Here is a 22710-nt window from a genome sequence, read left to right on the forward strand (position 1 = left end):
CTACGAGTGATTTTATTTTTTTAGAATGTGACGAACGTTAATAGCCTGCGACGTCAATACTTATAACTCTTGGGCTTTTTCATACCTGGAAAAGTTCTTTAAAATAATTTTTAAAGAATTTTATTTATAATTTATGATTTTGTTTAATAAAAATTCAGTTTTCATGATAGTTTTCTGTTCAATGATACTATTCCACAAACTGAATTAAAAAAAAAAAACAATGAGGTTAATTTACTTGTTTTTTTTTTAAATTTGATGAAATATAACATAATACATCAATGTGTTTTAATCACGGTACTATAGAGACTGTATTATAGAGTTCAATTGTATTATAGAGACTTGAATTACTGCGTCAAAATATTTATACGATCTTTTTTTTATTATTTAACCAGAGATGGAAGATTTTACAATTTTTTAGGCCTTTATTACAAGTAACATTCTATATCCTTGAATGCCATAACTTAACGTAAATTATTAAAAACTTTCTTTCGTATTCTAATACATATGATTTATAGTAGCAGACAGATTCTTTTGAAAAACCTTTATTATACTAATCTGATTGTTGACTTTGCATTATTTTGCATATCCTGATTAAGTTTACTCCCTATAAAATATATGTTACTTGTAGTATATATTGCTTGTATATATGTATATGTATTATATATATATATATATGTATATGTATATATATATATATATATATATATATATATGTATATATATAATATGTATATATATGTATATGTTGCCTATATGTTGCTTGTAGTATACTATTTCATCAACTTATTATTTAAATTTGAATTATTCTCTTATCATTAAGATATCATTATAATTATTTTATTTTTTTTGCTTGGTGATATCGCCACATAAGCTGGAAGCCTTGCTTGGGATATGGAAATTCAGCACATGAATAATTCTTAACGTGACCGGGATTCAAACCCAGAATCTCCGGATTAAAGGCCAAGATGCTACCGCTCGAACCACGGAGGCGAGTGTTATTATACAATATATAGTTACATGGTATTATGGTCTTTTATATATATATATATTAAATATATAATTATATAGTAAATGAACTTGAGTAAATCCTACATTCCCAAAATTCTCTGGGTTGATTCTTTATATTCCGGTTAAACATATTTTATTAAACATAGATTATTACTCGTAAAAACGAACTAACAAATTGTATAACAAATTTTAAAAAATATAAAAAGTGTTACATGAAAAATTATTGTTTTTTCATTTTCAAGCTGGATCATATGTAAATGGGTGGCAAATAATCTACTTAAGTATCTCGTCATCTTCCATACATTCGATCTGTGTTTATTCACGTTGTAATAAACACTGATACATATAAACAAAAAATAACGATTTAATGTTTGTTGGTGATGAAGTAAAATTAACGGTGAACTAAAACATATTAATTAGCGAAATTAGTTTTTAAAAAAATATGTAATTGTAATTATCATATTGATTTATCAAACGCTGAAACGTCTGGATTAATTAGGTGGCATTATATTTTTACAATTATTTAATATGCAAATTTAAATACACTTTCTTGTACAATCTTAAGTATAAAATGCTACGCAAATTTTGGTATAAGAAGCAGGTGATCAGTATTAAGATATAACACGATTATATTGTCCCTGTATATCAGGTTTAAAAGCAAAATATTAATTAATCTTTTGAAGGCTATATAATTTCAATTTTTACGTTGTCAGGTATATTGTAAAATTGCATTTTAAGCGTTGTTTCTTAGTTTTATATAATTTTTATAGCAATATTATTTTGAGCAAATGTAGTTAATAGTTGAAGACGATTTAAAAATATTTGCTGTTCATCGTAAAACCTGGTGGTGATGAATGTTGTGTAAGTTTGGTTTTACGAGGAGGTAAGTTAAATATATATATTCAAAATGAACACACTGAATGAAAAATGTTATTAATGTATAATTAACTGGAATGAAACATATATACTAAAATAAATAAGTCAGTATTTTTTTATCTTGCATAACAAATATTTATAAACCTTACCCTAATTTTCATACATTTAAGTTGAATTTTATTGATAAAATTCAAATAATAATAATAATTTTAAGATTTAAAATTGATAAAAAAAAATGTATTTATTTATTTATAAACCGGTGCTGATATAGCCCTGGTTACAAATTATAAAGAATTCTTCTATCTTCTTGAAATCTGAACAGGGTAACCGTTTTTAGAGCCCATTATAAAAGTATTGTTGAATTGTAGTTTTTTCAAATCGACATCTGAATGAATTTTGTAGTTTTTTATTACAGTTGCAACAACAATTTTCATTGACATCATCGCAAACGCATACCCTGAAACAAAATAAATTGCATCACAGCTTTTTAATCTAAAAAATTATTATCTTCATACTTAATGACTGAAAAAATGTTTAAGTTGTTCGACTTCCTAGGTTATTTATTTTATGTCTCTTGATCTGAGATACGTCATTTCAGTCATAAAAAATATCCACAGATAGTCTCAAAAAAAAAAAAAAAAAAAAAATATGAACAATTTATTTTCACATTTCACTAGTTTTGTTAAAGTGGTAGCAGCATGTGTTAATCTCTACACGCTTTCGTAAAATAAATTGTATATAAAAATTTCATAAAATTTATATAATCACACAAAATAAGTTCTTATTGATGTAACATAGATCCTATTTAAAACTTATTTCATTATCATTGCTGATATTAGCTACAAATCATTTTTTAGAACATATTACATAATTTATTATGTTTTATTTTTTAAACAAATATTTTTTTTCGATTTTATTCTCTTTGCGTCAGTGGGTATGTTATGACAACGGAGATAGTCCTAATTGTTCTTTAAGAAATCGCTCTAAAAACAGTTATTGTTTTATTTCGTCGATTGCATATACATATTTGTAGCATAAATTACAAATTACATGTGGTAATATGTATGAATGAAACCTTACCTATGAAAATTGTGATGCCTGTAAACGGGAACAAAAAGCGTCCTAAACTGAAATTGAACAAACAGGTGTATCAGTATTTAAATATTACTGAAATATTGAAGTCTACACTTTTTAAAAGAGAACGCAATTTTTAATTTCACCAAATGGTCAGTTTTCTAACAAAATTTATTACACCTGAGGAGTCATCATTTTGTTCTGAACCCTTACACATGATCGCTTCCAAATCTACCACTAACAAGAACAGCGGTGATTTAATAAAAATATATATATATATATATATATATACATTAAAAATATAATGAAATCAAATACGGACATTTCTAGTTGCTATGCGTATTGTTATATAATATTAGTAAATATTTTTTCCAAAAATTCCTCTTTTAAGTGTATAAATGAAATACGCAAGCAAAACTCGTACATTCTTCTGTCCAATAATTATAATAGGAAAAATTCTATTCTATTGATAAGACAATCTGATGTCGCAAACGACAATTAAAGTATAATCGAATATAATATAACTAACAATTAAATATACTTTTATAATTACCGGGACAATTTCTAGCACCCATGAGGAACGGAATATAACTGTACTTTGGTCTTTTCTCAACTTCTTCTGGTAGAAAGTGTTCTGGATAAAAATCGTCTGGATGTTTCCAAAATCTACGATCCCTATGTACTCCATAAACAGATATATATATTGATGTACCAGCTGGAAGTTTAATATTATCTAAAACAATAAACTGTAAATTCATTCGGCTGTTCTAAGTAAAAATGAAAAAAAAAAACAGTTAAGTTTTAACAAAAGAAAATATATTAGGGTTATAATATTTCAGTCTTTATTTACACAAATCACAATTATGGGAGAATAATTATTTTAATAATCGCTTTATGTTTTCTAGTATTCTTCTTTTGCAATAATAAAATTACCCGTAAATTATGCATTTAATGCAGGAAAAATGTTTTTTCTTGGAATGCGGAATGAATGAATGTCCAACAACGGCCTTGTAGCCCATTTAATCGAAGTGTATATAATGCTATTTGAATAGCATAAATCAGGATTCAATAAGCTGTATTGTATAGCATCCTGTGGCTGTGCCAATTTTTTTTTGCCTCATAAAAAAAAGAAGAATAACTTTTTGGAGCAAAAATGGAACGATTTGCCCAGTTTTCACTCTTTTAATCAGCTGGATTAAAAATAATTAGAAATTCCCCTTATTTTATAAATACAAAAATATATATTATTTGAAAAAAAAACCAAATAAATCAACTTTTAGCATGACTGCTATGAGTTTGTTGAAAACTTAAATAAAGTGATGTCGTAGCTGATAAACCCACAAACAACTGATTAGAATATTGAGATATATTTTTCTTCTTCCAAACCGTTAAAAGTAAGTTCTAATTACCAAAATTTTAATGACACATTTTACTATAATTTAGCTGAAATCAACTCCATAACTTTTTAATAAAAATATCAAGTAAACTACTTTTTGCCTGTGAGGAAACCATAACACCTGCTGCATGTTCTTCTTATTAAGTAATTATTAGGCAGTTTAAATATATATAAAAAAATGTGTTTTGTGATGCAGATGGAAACCCAAAAATCTAATATTTACTTCTGAGTAAACATATATTTTTGTTATCATATTGCAAAATAATAAAATTGTTAAAATTCTACTTACTTTACCTATACTTACAAAAAGTACAAAAACATTTGTTGAATCAAAAACCTAAAAATATTCATTAAGCGGACTGTAAACCCAAGGGTGGTTCATCCGTCGGGAGAATAAATAAAATAAATGCGTAATTACTCAAAATCTTATTATAATAATACAAAGACTTATTACTATTAACACACAAGTACATATAAAAACATAATATCCGAACGCCTATCGTTCGAGTAACGACTTGCCGCTAGCTCATACCGCAGCCGAGTGACTAGTACTAGCCAACCAAGCGACCAATCCCGGAACCAGCAGGGCGCGAACCACTCCAGTAGGAACACGCTGAACAACATTCAAAAGAACAAAATATTCTAAAAATAATAAAATTTGAATCATGGAAAGTGGTAAGTTAATTATTGCAAAAATTTGGGTTTGTGGTGTTAAGATAATGGTCAAAAAGTAAAATTTTAGGGTTTACCAATAGCCATCGATTACTATACTACAAAATTTGTGTGAGAAGTTGGCATATAAGTGGATCTCTTTGGTTCTTCCTCCAATTATATATTATTTAAAAAACCATTTAATTGCAATTTTATGAATGCAAAAAACTCAAAAAAAAAGGACAAACTATAGTTTGAAATTATTTATACACGTTCAATTGCTATTAGAACTAAAAAAAAATGTAATAGAAAACCATTTGTTTAACCACATTTTTATTGAAGACAACATAAAGATCTTTATATTAATTGGCAGAAGACAAAAATATTACAAAAATAAATCATGTACATTATGATGACTAGGGTAGCTGAAAATAACAAATGAGAGCTGTACAACATTAAAAGGACAAAATGAAACACAATAAAAAATTAAAGGTGAGAAAGCATCAAAGGAAAGAAGAAGATTGTATATTTTTTTCAAAAGGAATGAATGCAGTCAACCTCAATCATAAATTTTTGAACATTAACACAAATGAGAAAACCGTAAACATCAAAAATTAAATTTAATATATCAAATAATAATAAATTTAATTAATAAGTATTGGCGTATTTGATTGAAAGTAATAAAAATTGTTAATTTACATTATCAATTTTATGCCACGCTACTCAAAAAAAAAGTAAACTGTAATTACGATATTATATGACCTAATAAACGCAGCCCCAACGTAAACTTGTATATTCTATCAGTTTTCAACGCAATGAAAGATAAAAAAGTAAGTCTGAACCAACTACAGGAATATTTTTTATGTAGCGGCACAAGATAAAACAATTCTTGCCTAATTCTATGCAAGAGAGCCGGCTATAATTTAATTTGATTTTAATATTTTGTTAGTTTAGTTTAATATTGATAAAAATTGATTCCGCACATACGTAAGCTTTGAGAATAAGAAACCAGGTGAAGTGAATATTTTTTAATTCCGAAGAATATAATTACGCTTATATGTACGCGCACGTGAAATGTCGCATTCACGTGTGATGTTAAAGTACAATATGTAAATAGTATACATACTAAAACTCACCATCTATATAAGTATCTTTTTCAAGTCTACGAACAATTAATTGAATTGTATAATGACGCAAAACCTCTTTAAGAACCATTTCCAAATACCGTAACTTAGGAAGATCAATGTACGTTATATCTTCATTGCTTTCACCTATGGCATCTACTATTTCTTTGTATACGATTTCTTGTTTATCTTTGTATATTCCCAGAATCAACAAAGCGTAACTTACTATTATTGAAACCGTGTCAGTTCCCTGAAATAAAGTTTAACAAATCTAAAGTTTAAAATACACAAATTAAGGAAAAACCTCAGCTTTTCAAGACTGTTTTTATTATGAAAATGATTTAATACTACATATATACGCAATAACATAATGTCTGATGATATATAAACCACCAATTAGAGATTATAAGGGCATTTTAGATTAATATTTTATTGCCAGATCCCTTAATATTATTACGCCCTATTTATAATAAAATATTGAAATATTGGAAAGAACGCCATTTTTTAGTTTGACTTAACGACTTAAATTAAAAGAAACAGGCCTTGCCGTACGTCATAAAACTTTCTGAGTCATCATATATAGTATAGCTTTCTTTTTTGGAATTTTTCATTACCATCGTTATATGATGAGTACATTAGAATAATAATTAGTTAATGTTATCACCAGATTTACTAACTTATAATTGTGTAAAATCTTTGCATTTGAGATAATTATTAATAATTTTGTACTTACAGCAACAAACATATCTGTAATTTTAATAACTAACTGATCATCAGATAGGTCTTTGAAGTGATCTAGAATTGCATCAAGAAAAACTCTTTTCTTTTCTTCAACTGAAAAAATATTACAATAATGAAGTTAATTATTAATTAAACTAATTATTTTTTTATATATTTATTTTTATAACTATGAAATGAGTAAAATCAATATCCACTTCTTAATAAACTTAAATTTAAGTCTTTAAAATAGTTTCTCAACGCTCTGCTTGAAACATTGAAATTATATTTCTACTTAATTTGCACTTTGTTAATTGATGATTTCACAGTTATAATCGTTTCTGTTCATTTTTGTGTCTTGCCAGATCAAGGAATTGTGAATGCAAAATTCATATATTATCTTAAGAGCCTAAGAATAGATAATTAGTTTTACTAGTAGATAAAATCTAGTCGTAATGCTTTCTGTAAGTATTTTAAACTCGTGCGATATATAAACACAAAAAGAGGAAGTAGAATTTTAGAACACAAAAACTGTAAACTGTGAACATGATTATTAAAATACCAAATTATGACTTGTAGCGTAAGAAAATAGTTTGGTGAAGGGAAAAAGAAGTATAAAAAACCTTTATAAAATATTAATCAAACAATTTATTTCTTGCGAAAAAAGTAAAAGTTTTGCACCATTTACCCTTCGCGTAATCTTCAATTTCGTTCAAAGTTGTATAATAATATTAACGTAATTTTTTTACATCACTGGTTTATCAGACAATCTACTGTAACTTCTTCTACGCAAGTAATCGTAGTATTTTTCTATTAAATATTTAGACAAAAGCTATATTCCAGCTTAATATACATTATAGAAAGTCAGACCTAAAATTCAAACGTATTTATTTTTTTGGTAGATTTTGTTACAGTACTAGCATGCATAATAAATTATTTTACAGAATTTACCAATAATGGAATCCAACTTGACACATTCTTCTTTCCGTGCCAATTTTCGTTTCTGAATTATCTAAAAAAAAATCGCAATTGTAAGATAATATTCAAACAATTTAAAAACTCAAAATATATATAGTATTGTAATAATAGAAAAAATCCAAATTTTTTAAGTGAAAATTTTGTATTACAGTGTTTGATAATAAAAAGTAAAAGAAAAAAATTAAATAAAATATCTTGTGAAAATTGAGCGTTTATTAAGGATAACGATGATAGTTTAAAGAACAAGGTATCTTCCGAATTGGATTGTAAGAAAGAATTTTTTTTAGTTTTTTTAACGTTATAAGATTATGAATACCTTTTTCACAAATTTATGCAAATGTTGAACATATTTCTTGCATTGTTTTGAACGTTCTGTCATACAATATAAAATATCTGGTTGAAGATAAAATTTAAAGAATCTTTCTTTCATGATTCGCGCTGACCTGAAATGAGATTTAATTATTTCATAGTAATAAAGTTTTTCTTTAAAATAGAAATTCTTAATTTTAATTAATTTATAACTCAGTTTATTTAAATAAGTAATATATAACAATATTTCTTGTATTACTTCCAAATTTTAAGAGAAAATAATTTTATAGACTAAATTACATAATATTCCATTTATAATTTATTACAATTCAGTGCTATAAACCCTTTCTTTCATTAGTGAATTTTTAATCAATTTATAAATTTGATTCAATCGAAATTCTGGATAAGGAAAGAACAAATAACAAACTATAATTTCTAAATTAATTGAGGATATTCCCTTTTTAAAGTAAGGAAAAATTAGAAATTTCGTTTTAGTTCGATAAGAATGTGAAGATTCTAGTAAAGTTATTTTAATGAGTTTTCCTAAACAACCTAATAAATTAAAATTCAATCCAAACATGACTAGACGAGTTAGACATATACAACAAGAACCCGTTATTTATTTATGATTATAATTGTATATTTTTATTATTTTTTGAGTCGCTGGGTAAAGTTGTTATACAACTTTATCATGTTTTCTGTTATGTTTTATTAAATAAATGTATTCTACTTTTATTTATGTGTTACCTATTACTTTGTAGAACATATTATTATTTTTTCTTCTTCTGTCTTTAAACACCCCAGGAGCAACCGAAACCGCCTTCAAGCATAACATTAGTCTATCCCAGGTGTCGTGGCAGAAGACTGTTCCCCTTTCTCATCCACCTATTGACGCAACCGGCAACAATACACTACACAGATCCGGACATACTTCTCTCCTGTCCATCACTCCGCGTCAGCGATTCAAACTTTGAAGGTCCCAGAGGCTGTCATCAGTAACACCTCGATCCTCCGATTTTGCATACGGGCGCGCTAGGGCAACCTAGGCCTTCAGGTTACTTCCTTGTCCTAGACGTTCCTTGTCAAAGCCACGCTTTAACCCACATAAATAAATAAAGCATAACAATTTTTGTATTAATAGTGGATATTGTGACTGTACTGCTAAACAGATTCCCTTGTAAAAATATTTTGTTTAAAACGTTTGTTTCATTTAATTTATGAATTAAAATAGTTTTTAAGAATCGTATCTTTTCATCATTAAACTATTTTTAATAGTATTCCGTTCTTTTAACGTATTTACATCATAGAATAATCATCAAAAAATAGATACATTTAAATAAACTTACATCGTATGTATGTGGAGGTACTGATTATTGAGTGTGTACATCAGAATAAAAGTCATTTAAGAGGTTTTAACTGTTAAACGAATATTTCTATTATTTTAATAATATTTCTTAAATTCAGTGCATTACTTACCAGCATACATATTTCGCAAAATCAGAAGTGTTATCTTTCTGCTCAGAAGTCTTGACGTTCATTTGTGTACCTGTAATGTGAAACATAAAAGTTCAAATAGCTTAACAAATACTTTTTTATTAATTTAAAGGTTTGACTGTGAAAATCATCAAACATCGTTGCAGACAATATAGTTTTTAATATAGTATCTCTGCTGGTATTGCGAATGATTACTCCAAAAAAAAATACCCTTCGTTTACTCAAGCAAAGTAAAATAACAAAACTCACACTTTTGAATAGTAAATAACAGACTGATAAATCTAGGTACTGATATGTTGATACTAGATCGTGATACTGGTGTTCTTAGGTGGTTAGGTTTCAATTAACCACATATCTTAGGAATGTTCGATCTGAGACCATTCATGAATATTCCGTCCTATGAAGGAGTACCTTACGGTCGATCCGGAGGTTAAACAGAAAAAAGAGAGATAATGATATGAAGCTTGTGCACTACCCAGCATTTTCAATCATTTTTTAAAGTAATTTCAGCATTGACGTAATTTCTTGATGATGCTTAATAAGCAGAAGTTGCAAACCTAATTTGTTTATGATGAAAATAAGTTTTTTATCAAAATAAATTTTATTCCAATTTGACATCTTTTATGAAAATTTTTACGTGTCTTGAACATAATATTTGTAACTCACTGGTGACAAATTTTCCAAGAAATATAAATGATATGAGATTGATAATGATTTTTTTTTCTGATTTAAAAAAAAATAAGTGTAGAAAATATCTTACGTTAAATTATTAGGAGATATTGGTAATAAAAGAGTTTAGTGTGTTGAAAGATTAAATTAAAAAATATACTGGGTCTTGAATAACCCTTTCGTGTGTCATTTAATTGATAGATCCCTCTACTTTCCTCTTTCGCTGAACGAGCTCTGAAAATTTTCTTCGTTTCTTGGATTATGAAAAATAAGAACTTGTTTAATTTTTTTCTATAAACTACTTTGCTATTGTTTAAATTAAATTATATTTAATAATATTATTAATTTTTTCTAAAAATTATTTCTTAAAAAATTCCGTTTATTACAATTATACAAAACGATTCGAAAGTATTATGTAAAATGAATCTTAATATTAACCAAGTAATTTTTAAAATAATTAAGTAGCTGAAAGTTTACTGAATAAATTAATGTTCAAAGAATATTCTGACGAACAAAAATCTTTTTAATTTAAAAATGATGGAGAACGAAATACAAAGAAAAAAAGGCATAATCCGAAACAGAGTGACCGGAAGTGTTTATGTTACAGGTGATAACGTTTTTTAGCGAAAAATTGTTTCATACAAGTTATATGAGTTTTTATTTTACAATTACCACAAAGTATATCCAGGGCCGTTCTTGCGACGTAATCGTGTATATCAAATGTAGGTGCATCAACTTTCTTTTCCAATACGTTAACAAGAATTTTACTTTCTTCATTGAAACATTTTGTAAAACTTTCTAGTATTTTTTGATTGAATGTGGGATTAACCATTTTACGTAACTCTTTCCAATTTTCTCCTACAAAAAAGATTAATAAATATATAAATAAAAACAAATATTTTTCTATGTTAATAAAATAGTAAAGGTATATGTAGCTACAGCGGTACTATCGTAACAGATTGACAGGGATAGAAAAAAAATCAGTATTAGTAAAAATAAATAGCAATTATAATAATTACATTAGAAATATAATGAGATAAAAATATTTGTTTATTAAAATAATTTAAATTTCAATAATAGTAAAATTCTTTATCTCATCATCTTTCTTTACGCATTAATATATTTATTTTTAAAAAGTTTTATGGTTAAATAAAAAAAGTATACTTTGCCGTATCCAAACTACTAATAAAATTATTATAATACAAATAAAATTTCAGATTAGATTTATAACATAATGAACAATATATTGTAAATCTCATTCATCATTTAATTAATTAAATTTTTTATTAAGCAGGAATTTACTAAAACATTGTTTGGGAAAAATTTATAAACTACTGAATGAATTACCTTAATATAAAAATTGCTCTATTGTATGTTTTTGAAAATGAAAAATTAAACTCATTACCAAATTTTTCTTCTACATCATAACTGTTTGAACATTAATGAAAATGCAGGTCTTTTGAAGCTAATTGTACATTTTTTTTTTACTACTAACAGTAATTTAAGTCCAATCGTATGGTATGTAAATGCACTGATAAAAATCAGGTGATAAAAATTAAAATGTAACATCATTTTTTGGATAATTCTGTGGGCTAGATGCGACAGCGTTTTGTTTATACAGTATAAGAGCATACTTTAAGACGTAAAAATTAGCCTTATAATAGATTCCTTTATTCTGTTAGGAAAAGCCAATCATGGAAAAGTTTTTTTCTAGTGCATTGTTTACTTCCATGTACAGTATAAAGAACTTTCGAAGCATAATGTTTAGTGGCTAAATGATGTTCAAAACACACACAAATCAATGAAGCCTGTAATAGAGATTTTGCAACCTTTTCTTTGAATTAAATAAATTCATTATGGTTCCTATCTCCTATAGTCTTAAAAAAAAAAATTACTATTAGCTCCGTCCAATATGGATCGTTCTAAAATGTAATACAAAAATCTGACTGAACTTCTGCACTGTTTTGTTGTACATAAGTACCCTACTACATAAGTAATAACTTTATATATAATGATCTTAAGTTGCGAATCGTACGGCAGGCAATCTCTCTGTGGGATCTTTGTTTGATGCATATTCACTTTTCAATACTGCCTGAAAAAACAAAAAAAAAAGTAATTTTAAGTATCTCTTTCACTCGTAATGTAGTTTCATATTGTGCATGAAATGAATGAAATATTTCATTCGTAATGATTAAAATCACATGAATTATAGTGGATTTCCCATCCCGAAGTGCATCAATATAATCAAATAGATGAAAAATATACTTTTCGTGTTGTATACAATTGATTAATACTTTGTGATTTTTTTTACTATTGAATTTTTAACTATTTGTGTTACATTGGAATATTTCCTTTTTTTATATATGAAGTAGTGTATATGAATAATTATATGTTTACATATATGATGTAATGAGACTCGACTACAAATTTCTTAGCAAACCTTAAAGTAAATCTACTATTAGAGCCTTTATTAGCATGCATAAAAGCGTTGTTGCTTAAAAATTCCAAAAAAACAATAGATCAAGTGTGTTTTTCCTGAAAAGATAAAAATTTAACAAAAAACATTGTAAAACCCAATAAAACATTATGTTTTTTAATTTTGGAGGTAAATGTTTTTTATGTAACCATAATTTATATATATGTGAAAAATAGCAACAAGATAGATCCTATGTCATACCATACTTTTAAAGTCCTAAAATTGTATTTAGAAGTTCAGTGTAAGCACTGAACTATTAGCACTTAAGTAATGTTGATTTTCTAATTTGTCTAATTTTTCTTCAAGTGTTCCTTAGAAGAAAAATAATGTGTTTCTTGGAAACACATTGTATACTGTTTCATAGTTGAAATTTAAAGCTCACACGTTCCTTTAAATAACCTCTCCAGAAAAATTACAGACAGTAAGATCTGGCATCCTAAGTGGTCAGTCAAAAATTCACTTTCACGTCCAATCCACCGACACTGAAGGTGAGTATTTAGTAGAAGGTTAACTGGTTTTGCAAAATGAGGTGCGGCTCATGGATAATACATGATGGATAATACATAGGTGGCGGTGTTGTAGGATAATACAAGAATGTCACAAACAGCTGCTGAGGCAGCAGTCAATTTTGTTTAAATTAAGCTGCTTCTGCTCATTACTGTGAGGGTTTTCGGTGTTATAGTAATTACAGTTATGCCTGCTTATTATACAGTTGAAGTAGAAAATAGACTCACCTGAGAATACAACACGTTCATGCCAGAATGGGATCAACTTAATGATGCTCAATAATTCGTGAAAAAACTGGAATCTTCTCTCAGGGTCATATTCCAAAAGAATATAAACCAGGTGGCTTTTAAAATATTTTAATTTATTCCTTTCTTCTTTTCTATGGACGGTTGATTTTGGTATAACAGTATCTAAAGAAACTTTTCTCATCGAATTTGGTATGCTTGGAGATCGCAAAATTGATGTACACAACATTTCGTCTTTTCTTTCATCAGTAGATTGGCTGTATTTTTTAACTACACTACCAGTTACCAACAACAAACACTTCCACTTAGAAATTGACATTTTGGTTGGCGGATCAATATCAGGAAATTCAGCTCTGAAATATAGTATGGACTCTGCTAGATTGTCAAATGCAATGACCCATGCAAAACATTTAGATTTTTGTTCAGTTTTAAATCCAGTTTTAACAATCAACTGTTTTCACAGGAAAGTGAAGCAAGTTTATTACTAACTTATTAACTTGTTTTATGCAATTTGAACAGCTGTTTAACAATACATCACCTGGGTTTAACGACTTTTAGAATTAATTTTTAATAAATAAAAAATTTGGTTTATCTGAAATTTATGTTTTTATTTGAAAGCTGCCATTTATTTGTACGTGTATACATCCGAGAAGGCAGAAATTTTCACAGTAGATTTGTAGAACCTTCGTTAAAACATCTGTAATGTTTCAACAGAATCGGTGGGGGAATGGGCGACTGATAATAAATCAAAAACGTATATCGCTTTGTGGGACACACTGTTTGTATATTAAATATTTTTATATATTTATATAACATGTTTAATAAAAACTGGGTTAAGTTGCGAAGATTATTAAAATATTTTTTTAACTTATAAATATTTCTTCATAAGTTATAAATAATATTTTATAATTTATAAAATATTTCTTTTAACTTTTATAAAATAAGTCAGCAACTCTCAATTCGACCCAGAGGGCTCCACCCGCGGACAGTATATTTTTTGTTTAACCATCGGGACCACCGTTAGGAATTGCTTCAGCGGTTGAGATGAATGATTTGTAGCTTGTGCGAAAATGCCACGCCTAGCCGGATTCGAACCCGGGAGCACCAGACGAAAGTTCGAGAAACTACTACTCACGCCATGGAGGCTGGCAATTATTTCATTTATTTTTTAGTTCTTATTTTGGGGTTAGTTATTTCTTTATTTCCTTTTAGTTTCAATTTTGTTGGATTTGTTTATGGTTTTTTTTTCCTGGGTTAGGGGTTTATTTTATTATAATTGCGATTATAATAATCATTACATATTTATATAAAATGTTTAATATTAAACATTTTTAATAAAATGTTATAAAATACAGAATAGAGAAAAAAATTAAAACAGTAATTTTAATTATATTAAATAAAATTTAAAAACTCATATACAAAAGATAAAATAGGTTGTTGATTTTCAAAAACGTAAATTCCATTAAAAACTTTTTACTTCCGATTTTACAACTTACGAATTTGTAACTTATAATTTTCATGAATGGATGTCTCTCTGAAAGTTTCGATTTTACGTCTAGAAATATCACACAATTACATTTTAACTTCGTAGAAATTCGATAATTTTGATGTAAATTTTTTTTGGTTGTAGATTATATAAAAAAATTAAAAATTTTTTCATTGGTTACATTAAAATTTTTAAATTTATATTTGTGCAGTGAAGTCGATTAAAATTTTTGAAGACAAACAATCAACAGAAATTTTACAATAAAAATCAAATTAAAAAATTCATATACAAAAAAAAAACGATATTATAGCTTGTTAATTTTCATCAACGTAAATTCCACTAACTTTTGATAAATTACATTTATTATTTAAATTTGATTTTATTTCTACTTTTTTTTAGTATATTTTATTTACTTATGATTTTACAACTTGCGAATTGTTTACTGAAAATTTTCATGAATGTAGATTTCTCTAAAAATTTAGATTTAAAGTTGCTGAAAAATAATACAATTACATTTTAACTTTGTAGAAATTCGAAAATTTTGAAGTAAATATTTTTCAGTTGTAGATTACATAAAAAAATTTGCAATTCTGACGTCGTCTACATTAAATTTTAAATTAATATTTCTATATTAATATTAATTTAATTTTAATGTAAGATAATATAACGCAATTTAATGACGTGAAGAATGATTGGTTTCTCATCTTATTTTTCACCCAGTTAAACCAATTACCGCAAATCATATCAATCCGTTAAATAATGGTATTTAGCCTTGTAGAAAACAATTATTTTGTTAATCTCGGTGACTTTTGATGGAATGCTAAATCATTGCTTTCAGAGAAAGCAAATTCAATTAGTACCGTTTGAATACCAGATGTTTTACAAGATAATAAGTATGAAAAACTATGGAAGTTTTTAAAAAAACAACATATTAACTTACTCTTAACTAAAAGTCACTTTTTCTGAAGATAAGGAGATGAGAAAAGGTGGAGATTAAGTTTTAGTATAGATTAGTTTTTAAAAACGTAAAAACGAAAAGCGTTTTCGAGTAAAGCGAATGTTGCGGGATGAAGACAAAAAAATTGAATGACAATCAATAAGATTGTAAAATTGCCTACTCTTCAAGTAAATGATAAACAGAAATGAAATCGCTAGAATTTGATCAACAGGCGTGGGAGTTCGTAGTTCAATAGTCGTACGTAGTTTGTGTGTATGTGTTTACATGTGTGAACGCACTAGTTTTGATTTTTTTAAGTTTTTTGAGCAATCAGAAAATTGTGTGTCCACTTATTAATTGGCTTTACTGAGTAGATTATGTAAACTATTTAAATAATTAACCTTATTGAGCAAATTAACTCAAGATCATTAAATAATTAATCTCAGTGAGAAGATGAACTAAATTTTAATTGAAATATTGCAAAAATTCTATTTACAAAATTCAAAATTTTATAAAAAGTATTATTTCTATTTAATCCAAAGTTAAAGCCTAATTATCATTAAAGTTTTTATTCTAAAAGTCTAGTATAACCAAATTTTAAAAGACATTTGCTTTTTAAAATAAAATTTACAAAAACATAAATAAATAAAATTCCATCCAAACTAAAATCGGGGTGAAATTGAAATTACCTATGACAAGTAATTCTGTGTAAGACTGTTTTTAATATTTGTTTTACTTCTTGTGACGAAGTGATATGGAGATTTATCATTTCGTGGTTCATGACAATTACCAAACCAAACTCATAAGGAAAATATGGTGTATTTTTCCCTGGTATGTCAATAAAAAATCCATACAAGATCTTCATCTCAACACAATCAAGCAGGAGATCACTGATTAGAGTAGTAAGTATCAAGAAAAGTATTATAATTATTAATATATTTTGATTTTCAATCTTTTTGATAATTGAAGTTGTGCCAGATTACAAACATATAAAAATTAAACAGGGTGGACCGATTTTAGAGATTCGTTTCATTCATGTATAAGAAAAAATACTTTACTTTAAGTTTATATTTTAATTTTTTAAAGGATTAAATAATACACAATTGAACAAATATAATCAACCATATTTAATACATTGAATTCAAGTCGTTTACCAATACCTTTTAGTGCCATTAAACCACTACTTACGTAGTACTTGTAAAAAAGATATGAAATTTTATTTATTTCGGTTAAATCCATACCTCAATATAACTTGGTTCTGCCAAAAATACCATCAAGTATGGTCCAAACCACACACGACATGTGCCTCCATACTCTTCAGATATCTGGATTGTTTTATGAATTATTTCTGAAAAGCAAACCAATTATAAAAAATACAAGGTATGTATACTGATTATGTTCATATTTAATTAATAAAATGTTTGAATCTAATCATAAAAAATTGTTTATATATTAAAAATTATGAAGCAGAAATTCATTTATATTGATTATTTTGGTCTTTTTTAATTATATTTATAATTAAATTACAACAAGCACCCAGCTTTTTATGATAGCCAGTTTGTAAACATTTCTAATCACTGCCTTATAGTTTTATAGACACATTACCGGTATTTACTTAATGTGTGTAAAATATAAATTTTTAAGGGAATTGTACGTGTTTATATCTTTACTAACTAAAACTAGTAATGGTTTACTTTAGCATTAAAATAATTTTGTGTTTTTAAAGAAATAAACATATATAATAAAACTTACGGGATATGAAGAAAAAAATTTGCGTTGTTTGCGTATTTAAATTTTAGTTTTTCCATATTGTTTTGAAATGTGCAAAAATTATTTAAAAACATGGTAGGAGTGCAATTTATACATATATATGACATATACATATATATATATATATATATATATATATATATATATATATATATATATATACAAAGTGTATTACGAAATTTTCTCGGGACTTTTTAATAGCCTTTTCTATTTGTGAATATAATGGAAAAAAATTCAAATAAACACATGTCCTAAAATGGTTCGTTTGCGAGTTACGTCTACCGAAATTTTCCTCATTTTTCAGCTACCTCGGTGAAAGGAGGTCGAACTGAAATTTTTAAGACGTTATATATGGGGCAAAATTCGGGATTCCTTATTCCTATTGAATTAAAAAATCGAATAAAATAAATAGGTCTCAGACTTAAAACTATCTGCAAATTTTTTGAGAAATCTTGGGTGAAACCCAGTAAATTTAGATAAAAAACCCTGTTTCTTATGTTTGACGTATAAAAATATTCTTAAATGGGAAATAAACATAAAAAATTTTAACAAATCTTGTAGAGAATTTATTTCTAAACATAATTACTTACGATAAGTTGAAGAAAACAAATACACAAATTTGAATTTTGTTTAGAAACACGGCTATACTACATTTGTCAGAAAAGTACTTTTTTAATTTTGTGAAATATTCTAAAAATAAAATTTACTATTAAAAATTGCTATCAAAAATTAAAAATAACCGAAAGTTACCCAAAAATTGTAAAATAAAATTAAATAAATGTTACATATTATTATTATTATTATTAATTTTTTTTTAATAATGACAGGAATACAATAAATTATTTTAAAAAATTATTATTTCAATGTTGTCAATAAAATAACAATTGATCAAGAATAAGCAATATTGTGTAAGCGTTTAAATCATTCTGTAATGTACATTACGTTCATCGTTTACTGTATACTGTACTGTCGTTAGCGAAGATTTTCTGTGATTTTCAATTTGAACGTGATCGGTTTTCATTGAAGTAATGCTATACTTATCTACAACAGAGTAATACGCTAATATGCTGGCCTCCGAGGTGCGAGTGGTAGCGTCTCGGCCTTTCATCCGGAGGTCCTGGGATGAAACTGGTCAGGCATAGAATTTTCACACGCTACAAAAATTATAATTCGTCTCATGCTCTAAAGTAAATACTTATTGGTGGTCTCGGAGGTAAAAAAAGAAGGAAATACGGTGATATGGTATTTAATTTTGTTTTATTTAATCGTAATACTACAGCTGCTGCATAGATTTTGGAATACGTTATCTGAATAAGAGGATATTAGATCCCATAAACATTAGCTTAACTTTTCACAATCATCGGGAAACAGGTTCACTACTTAGTATTCGTACTAGCTACGAACCATCCGTCCAACACGACGACGTTATTGATGAAATTATTATCGATGCAGTTCAGCGCAGTCCAGGCGTCTGTACATGACGTCATTCTAAATTGATCGCAGTTACTTAAATGCCTAGATCTACTTGCAATTTCTTCAAGAAGAATTGCGCAGATGCTTAAAGATATTCAACTACCGTTTAGACGAAAAGTATATTTCCAGTAGGAAGCGGGCCTCCACATATCTTTTGTGCCGCTTCCAGTCACTTAAACTATCGTTTCCCTGACAAATTGATCGGTTGTAGAGGTCTAAATTCTTGATCACAAAGATCGCATGATCAACCACCTTAAATTTATGCTTCTGGAAAAAATAGTACAGAAATAGGCATACGGGCGCCAAATCCAAGATGGCCTTTTTCCCTGTAGGAATTTCCTTTTCCCGTTTTCTCTTGTAAATTTACTTTTCCCCAATGGAAATTTCCCTTTTTTCTCCTCGTTATTTCCCTTTTCCCCCATGGTATTTTCCCTTTTTCAACGTTGGAATTTCCCTTTTCCCGTATTTCTCTGTATTCTGTATTGAATGAAAAATGAAATATATTATCTGTGTGTGTGTGTGTGTTTGTGTGTGAATAAAAATTTAGACGTACCTCGAGGATGATCCTGGTCGTCCTGGCCGTTGCACGACGGATGCTTGATGAGGGGGGTATCACCCGCTACTCCAGCAGCCGGACGTGGCTTGTTCAAAAAGAGCCGGCGGCTGCGGGTGCGTGTGTGTTCGCGTGCGTGCGTTGATTTATCGACGCCGAGTTATATATATATATTTTTATGATATTTAATTTAATACCATCAAATATTATGTGATAATAATAATCAAAATATACTCGGTAACATTTAATGCAATGTGGAACATGATAGTTAATAATGAAAAATATTATTTGTGTTTAACAATTACATAAATTCTTATGGGTGATGTCTGGTTGTCCAGTTGAACAGTCGGGAAATGTGAAAATATACGTTCTGTTTACGTTGACAAATTTTGTACCATTGTTTATAAAATTGATACATTATTTATTTAGGTATACTTGTTGCATATATAACAGAAAAACTATAAATATTGAAGTAATATCTTTTTCAACAACGTTACTTTAAAGATGAAAGTTGTTTTTCAGATATTCATTTCGTTGTCTCCAAGAATGAAGCAATGTGGGTAAATTTTTAACTTTGGATCATCGATTTATATGTTCCAACGAAAATCAATCGGGAGGATTTATTTCAGGTGTACTATCCAAGCCTTTAGTCTACCTCGATCAATTGATTTATTGAGAAATTTTCAATTCAGATAATAGATAAAAGGATTATTAAAATGCACTGGTGATCCTCAATGTTAGAAAATAATACATGTTCTGGTCCTTAGAGAGATGCCCTCTCAATGTTATGTTAACTCATATTTACAACGTTCAAGCAACCATGACTCACATGTTTTCGATTGAAAATATTAAGTCCAATAAAATCTTGTCTAATATGCTTTATCAGACATTTGCTAAAAAATAGTGTTTAAAACAGGTTTCAATATCAGTTTTTATTTCCTAAAAAGAACCAAATGGTAAGGTATAAATTTTATTTATTAATCGCTGACACAAATGAAGTAGAAAATTTCATACACCGTTGCAAGGTACTATCTATTTCTACAGATGTTCATGGGAATACGGTTTTCCACAAGAAAATCTAACTCATCCATTTATGTAAAAAATATTTTTTCGGTAATAGCATTATTAAAGGAAGGAATGATAACATCGTATTATTTGAACATCGTAACAAATTTAATAAATTTTATTGCTATTTCACTTAGATTGTAGGAAGCTAAGGTAACGTTTTGTACCGAGGTTTTTATCAAGTATAAAGGAAAAATCATCGTCTAAAATGTTCCATTCATGTTAATTTTAAACAGTGTACGTAACAAATAATGGTAGGTCAATGTAATAATTGTTAAAAAAGATTTATTTTAGTTTAAATTACACGTTTTTATTTTCATCGTATAAACATTGATTTTTTTTAATATCAGGAAACATAAATCTATGAATAAATATTGTTTAATTAAACTTATTATATACAATCTTATAGATAGATTAATAATTTCTTACTTACTATGCCCATCCAGACCAAAAAATGAATGAGCATTTCCAGTGATATGCCATATTGAAGGACCGGGGATCTTTTTAATTGTTCTATCTATTCTAATTATTTTCCAGTAATGCCAAATTAATGACGTAGCTAGAAGTGCCATAATAGCAAAGAATATTTTATAGCATGTAACGTCTAAATCTTCTCTTACATTTGCCATCCACGCCACTATAAAAAATTAAAAAAAAAATTTAACAGTTGTACAAAAATCCATCTCAAAAGATGGTCTTCGAGATAGAAAGGAGAAACTAACTGACTAAAACAATCAATTTTCTATAAAAAAATTTATAAAATCAATTTTACATTGAAAAATAATATTAGGAATAATAAATTTGTTTAAAGTTAAAAAATTTGTTCATAGTGTGTTTATTTATAGTTTAAATTAATAATTTGTTTATAGATTCAAATTTATTGTTTAATCTAGATTAATTACCAATTATAAGGTATACGTATATTCTCATTATCAGCACCCTGCAAAGATTTACAGGTTGGAGAAAGTAACAACACAGTAAAATTAAGTTGAAACTCGAAACTAAATAAAAAATTGAAAACATGTGAGAAGGTTAGGAAATATTTCAATAAATATGTTAGACATTGTTACATAGTTACTTTGTAGTTTGATTGTATAACATTCTGTTTAAATTCCCTTATCAGATTATTTCCAAATCAGAGGAGACAATTTTATAAATAATTTTAAACAAGATTATATGTTATTTAACAAAGTGAAGACTTCTGAATCAAAGGCATCCTTAGCTGACATAATGATAAAATATTTATAACATCAATATTCATAAAATAACAATCTGATTATCACCTACCTGGCAAAAACTACTTTATACCGCAAATGAAATATTAAAATGCGTTTTTATTTTAAAATAAGTATAAAATACAATTATTTGTTGCAGATACTGAAAACTGATTCTATAAATTTATTAGGATTAATATAGCACTGAGTGTAGAAAATAAAAACCGACTTATAAAATATACTTTTTTCAAAAAAAATCTACTCATACACAGAACTTCAAAATATTATTCATACAGGACTAAAACTTCAAGGAATTTGTTATTTCAAAATATAGCGGTAAACAACTGAAAAAAAAAAATTATAAATATTTAGATTGTTTTCATTATTTTTTTGTTACGTAACGAATAATTACGATGACGATATTACATTCTGTTTAATGCAACTACTTCTTAATTCTTAGATTACTTCTTAATTTTCAGAAGTTTAGTAGTTTTAATTTGGATAACAAAAGGTTTTATAGAATTCACCATATTAATCATAGTCACAAAAAGATAAATTTATTTATTTTCTTATTGAACTACTTTTGTTTATACTAAGAGTACAATCTATTGTGTGAATGAATATTTAATATAATATATGTATGTAATTTGATAAGTATATTGTTAAAAGAAGGAATGTTTAAAAATCA

The 22710-nt window shown here is 27.1% G+C and overlaps 1 protein-coding gene across 1 annotated transcript; it reads right to left on the bottom strand.

Moving 5' to 3' along the window:
- Positions 1-2138: 2138 nt before the first annotated feature.
- On the bottom strand, positions 2139-6746 carry LOC142328296 (cytochrome P450 4p1-like). Its single transcript, XM_075372002.1, has 4 exons — positions 6672-6746; positions 6142-6379; positions 3512-3691; positions 2139-2341 (listed from the first exon to the last, which is right to left on the bottom strand). Exons 1-4 carry the CDS (start codon positions 6744-6746, stop codon positions 2184-2186), a joined length of 651 nt encoding a protein of 216 aa, XP_075228117.1. The 3' UTR covers positions 2139-2183.
- Positions 6747-22710: the final 15964 nt, after the last annotated feature.

Source organism: Lycorma delicatula, chromosome 7 (genome assembly GCF_047948215.1).
Source record: "Lycorma delicatula isolate Av1 chromosome 7, ASM4794821v1, whole genome shotgun sequence".
NCBI lineage: Eukaryota > Metazoa > Arthropoda > Insecta > Hemiptera > Fulgoridae > Lycorma > Lycorma delicatula.

Bases quoted from the DNA above. Each gene is read 5' to 3' on its own strand.
- LOC142328296 (XM_075372002.1), bottom strand. From the start codon at position 6,746: ATGGTAATGAAAAATTCCAAAAAAGAAAGCTATACTATATATGATGAC. The intron at 3,692-6,141 runs GTGAGTTTTAGT...TTATTGTTTTAG, and splicing joins AAAAGATACTTATATAGATG to ATAATATTAAACTTCCAGCT. The intron at 2,342-3,511 runs GTAATTATAAAA...ATTTTGTTTCAG, and splicing joins GGGTGCTAGAAATTGTCCCG to GGTATGCGTTTGCGATGATG.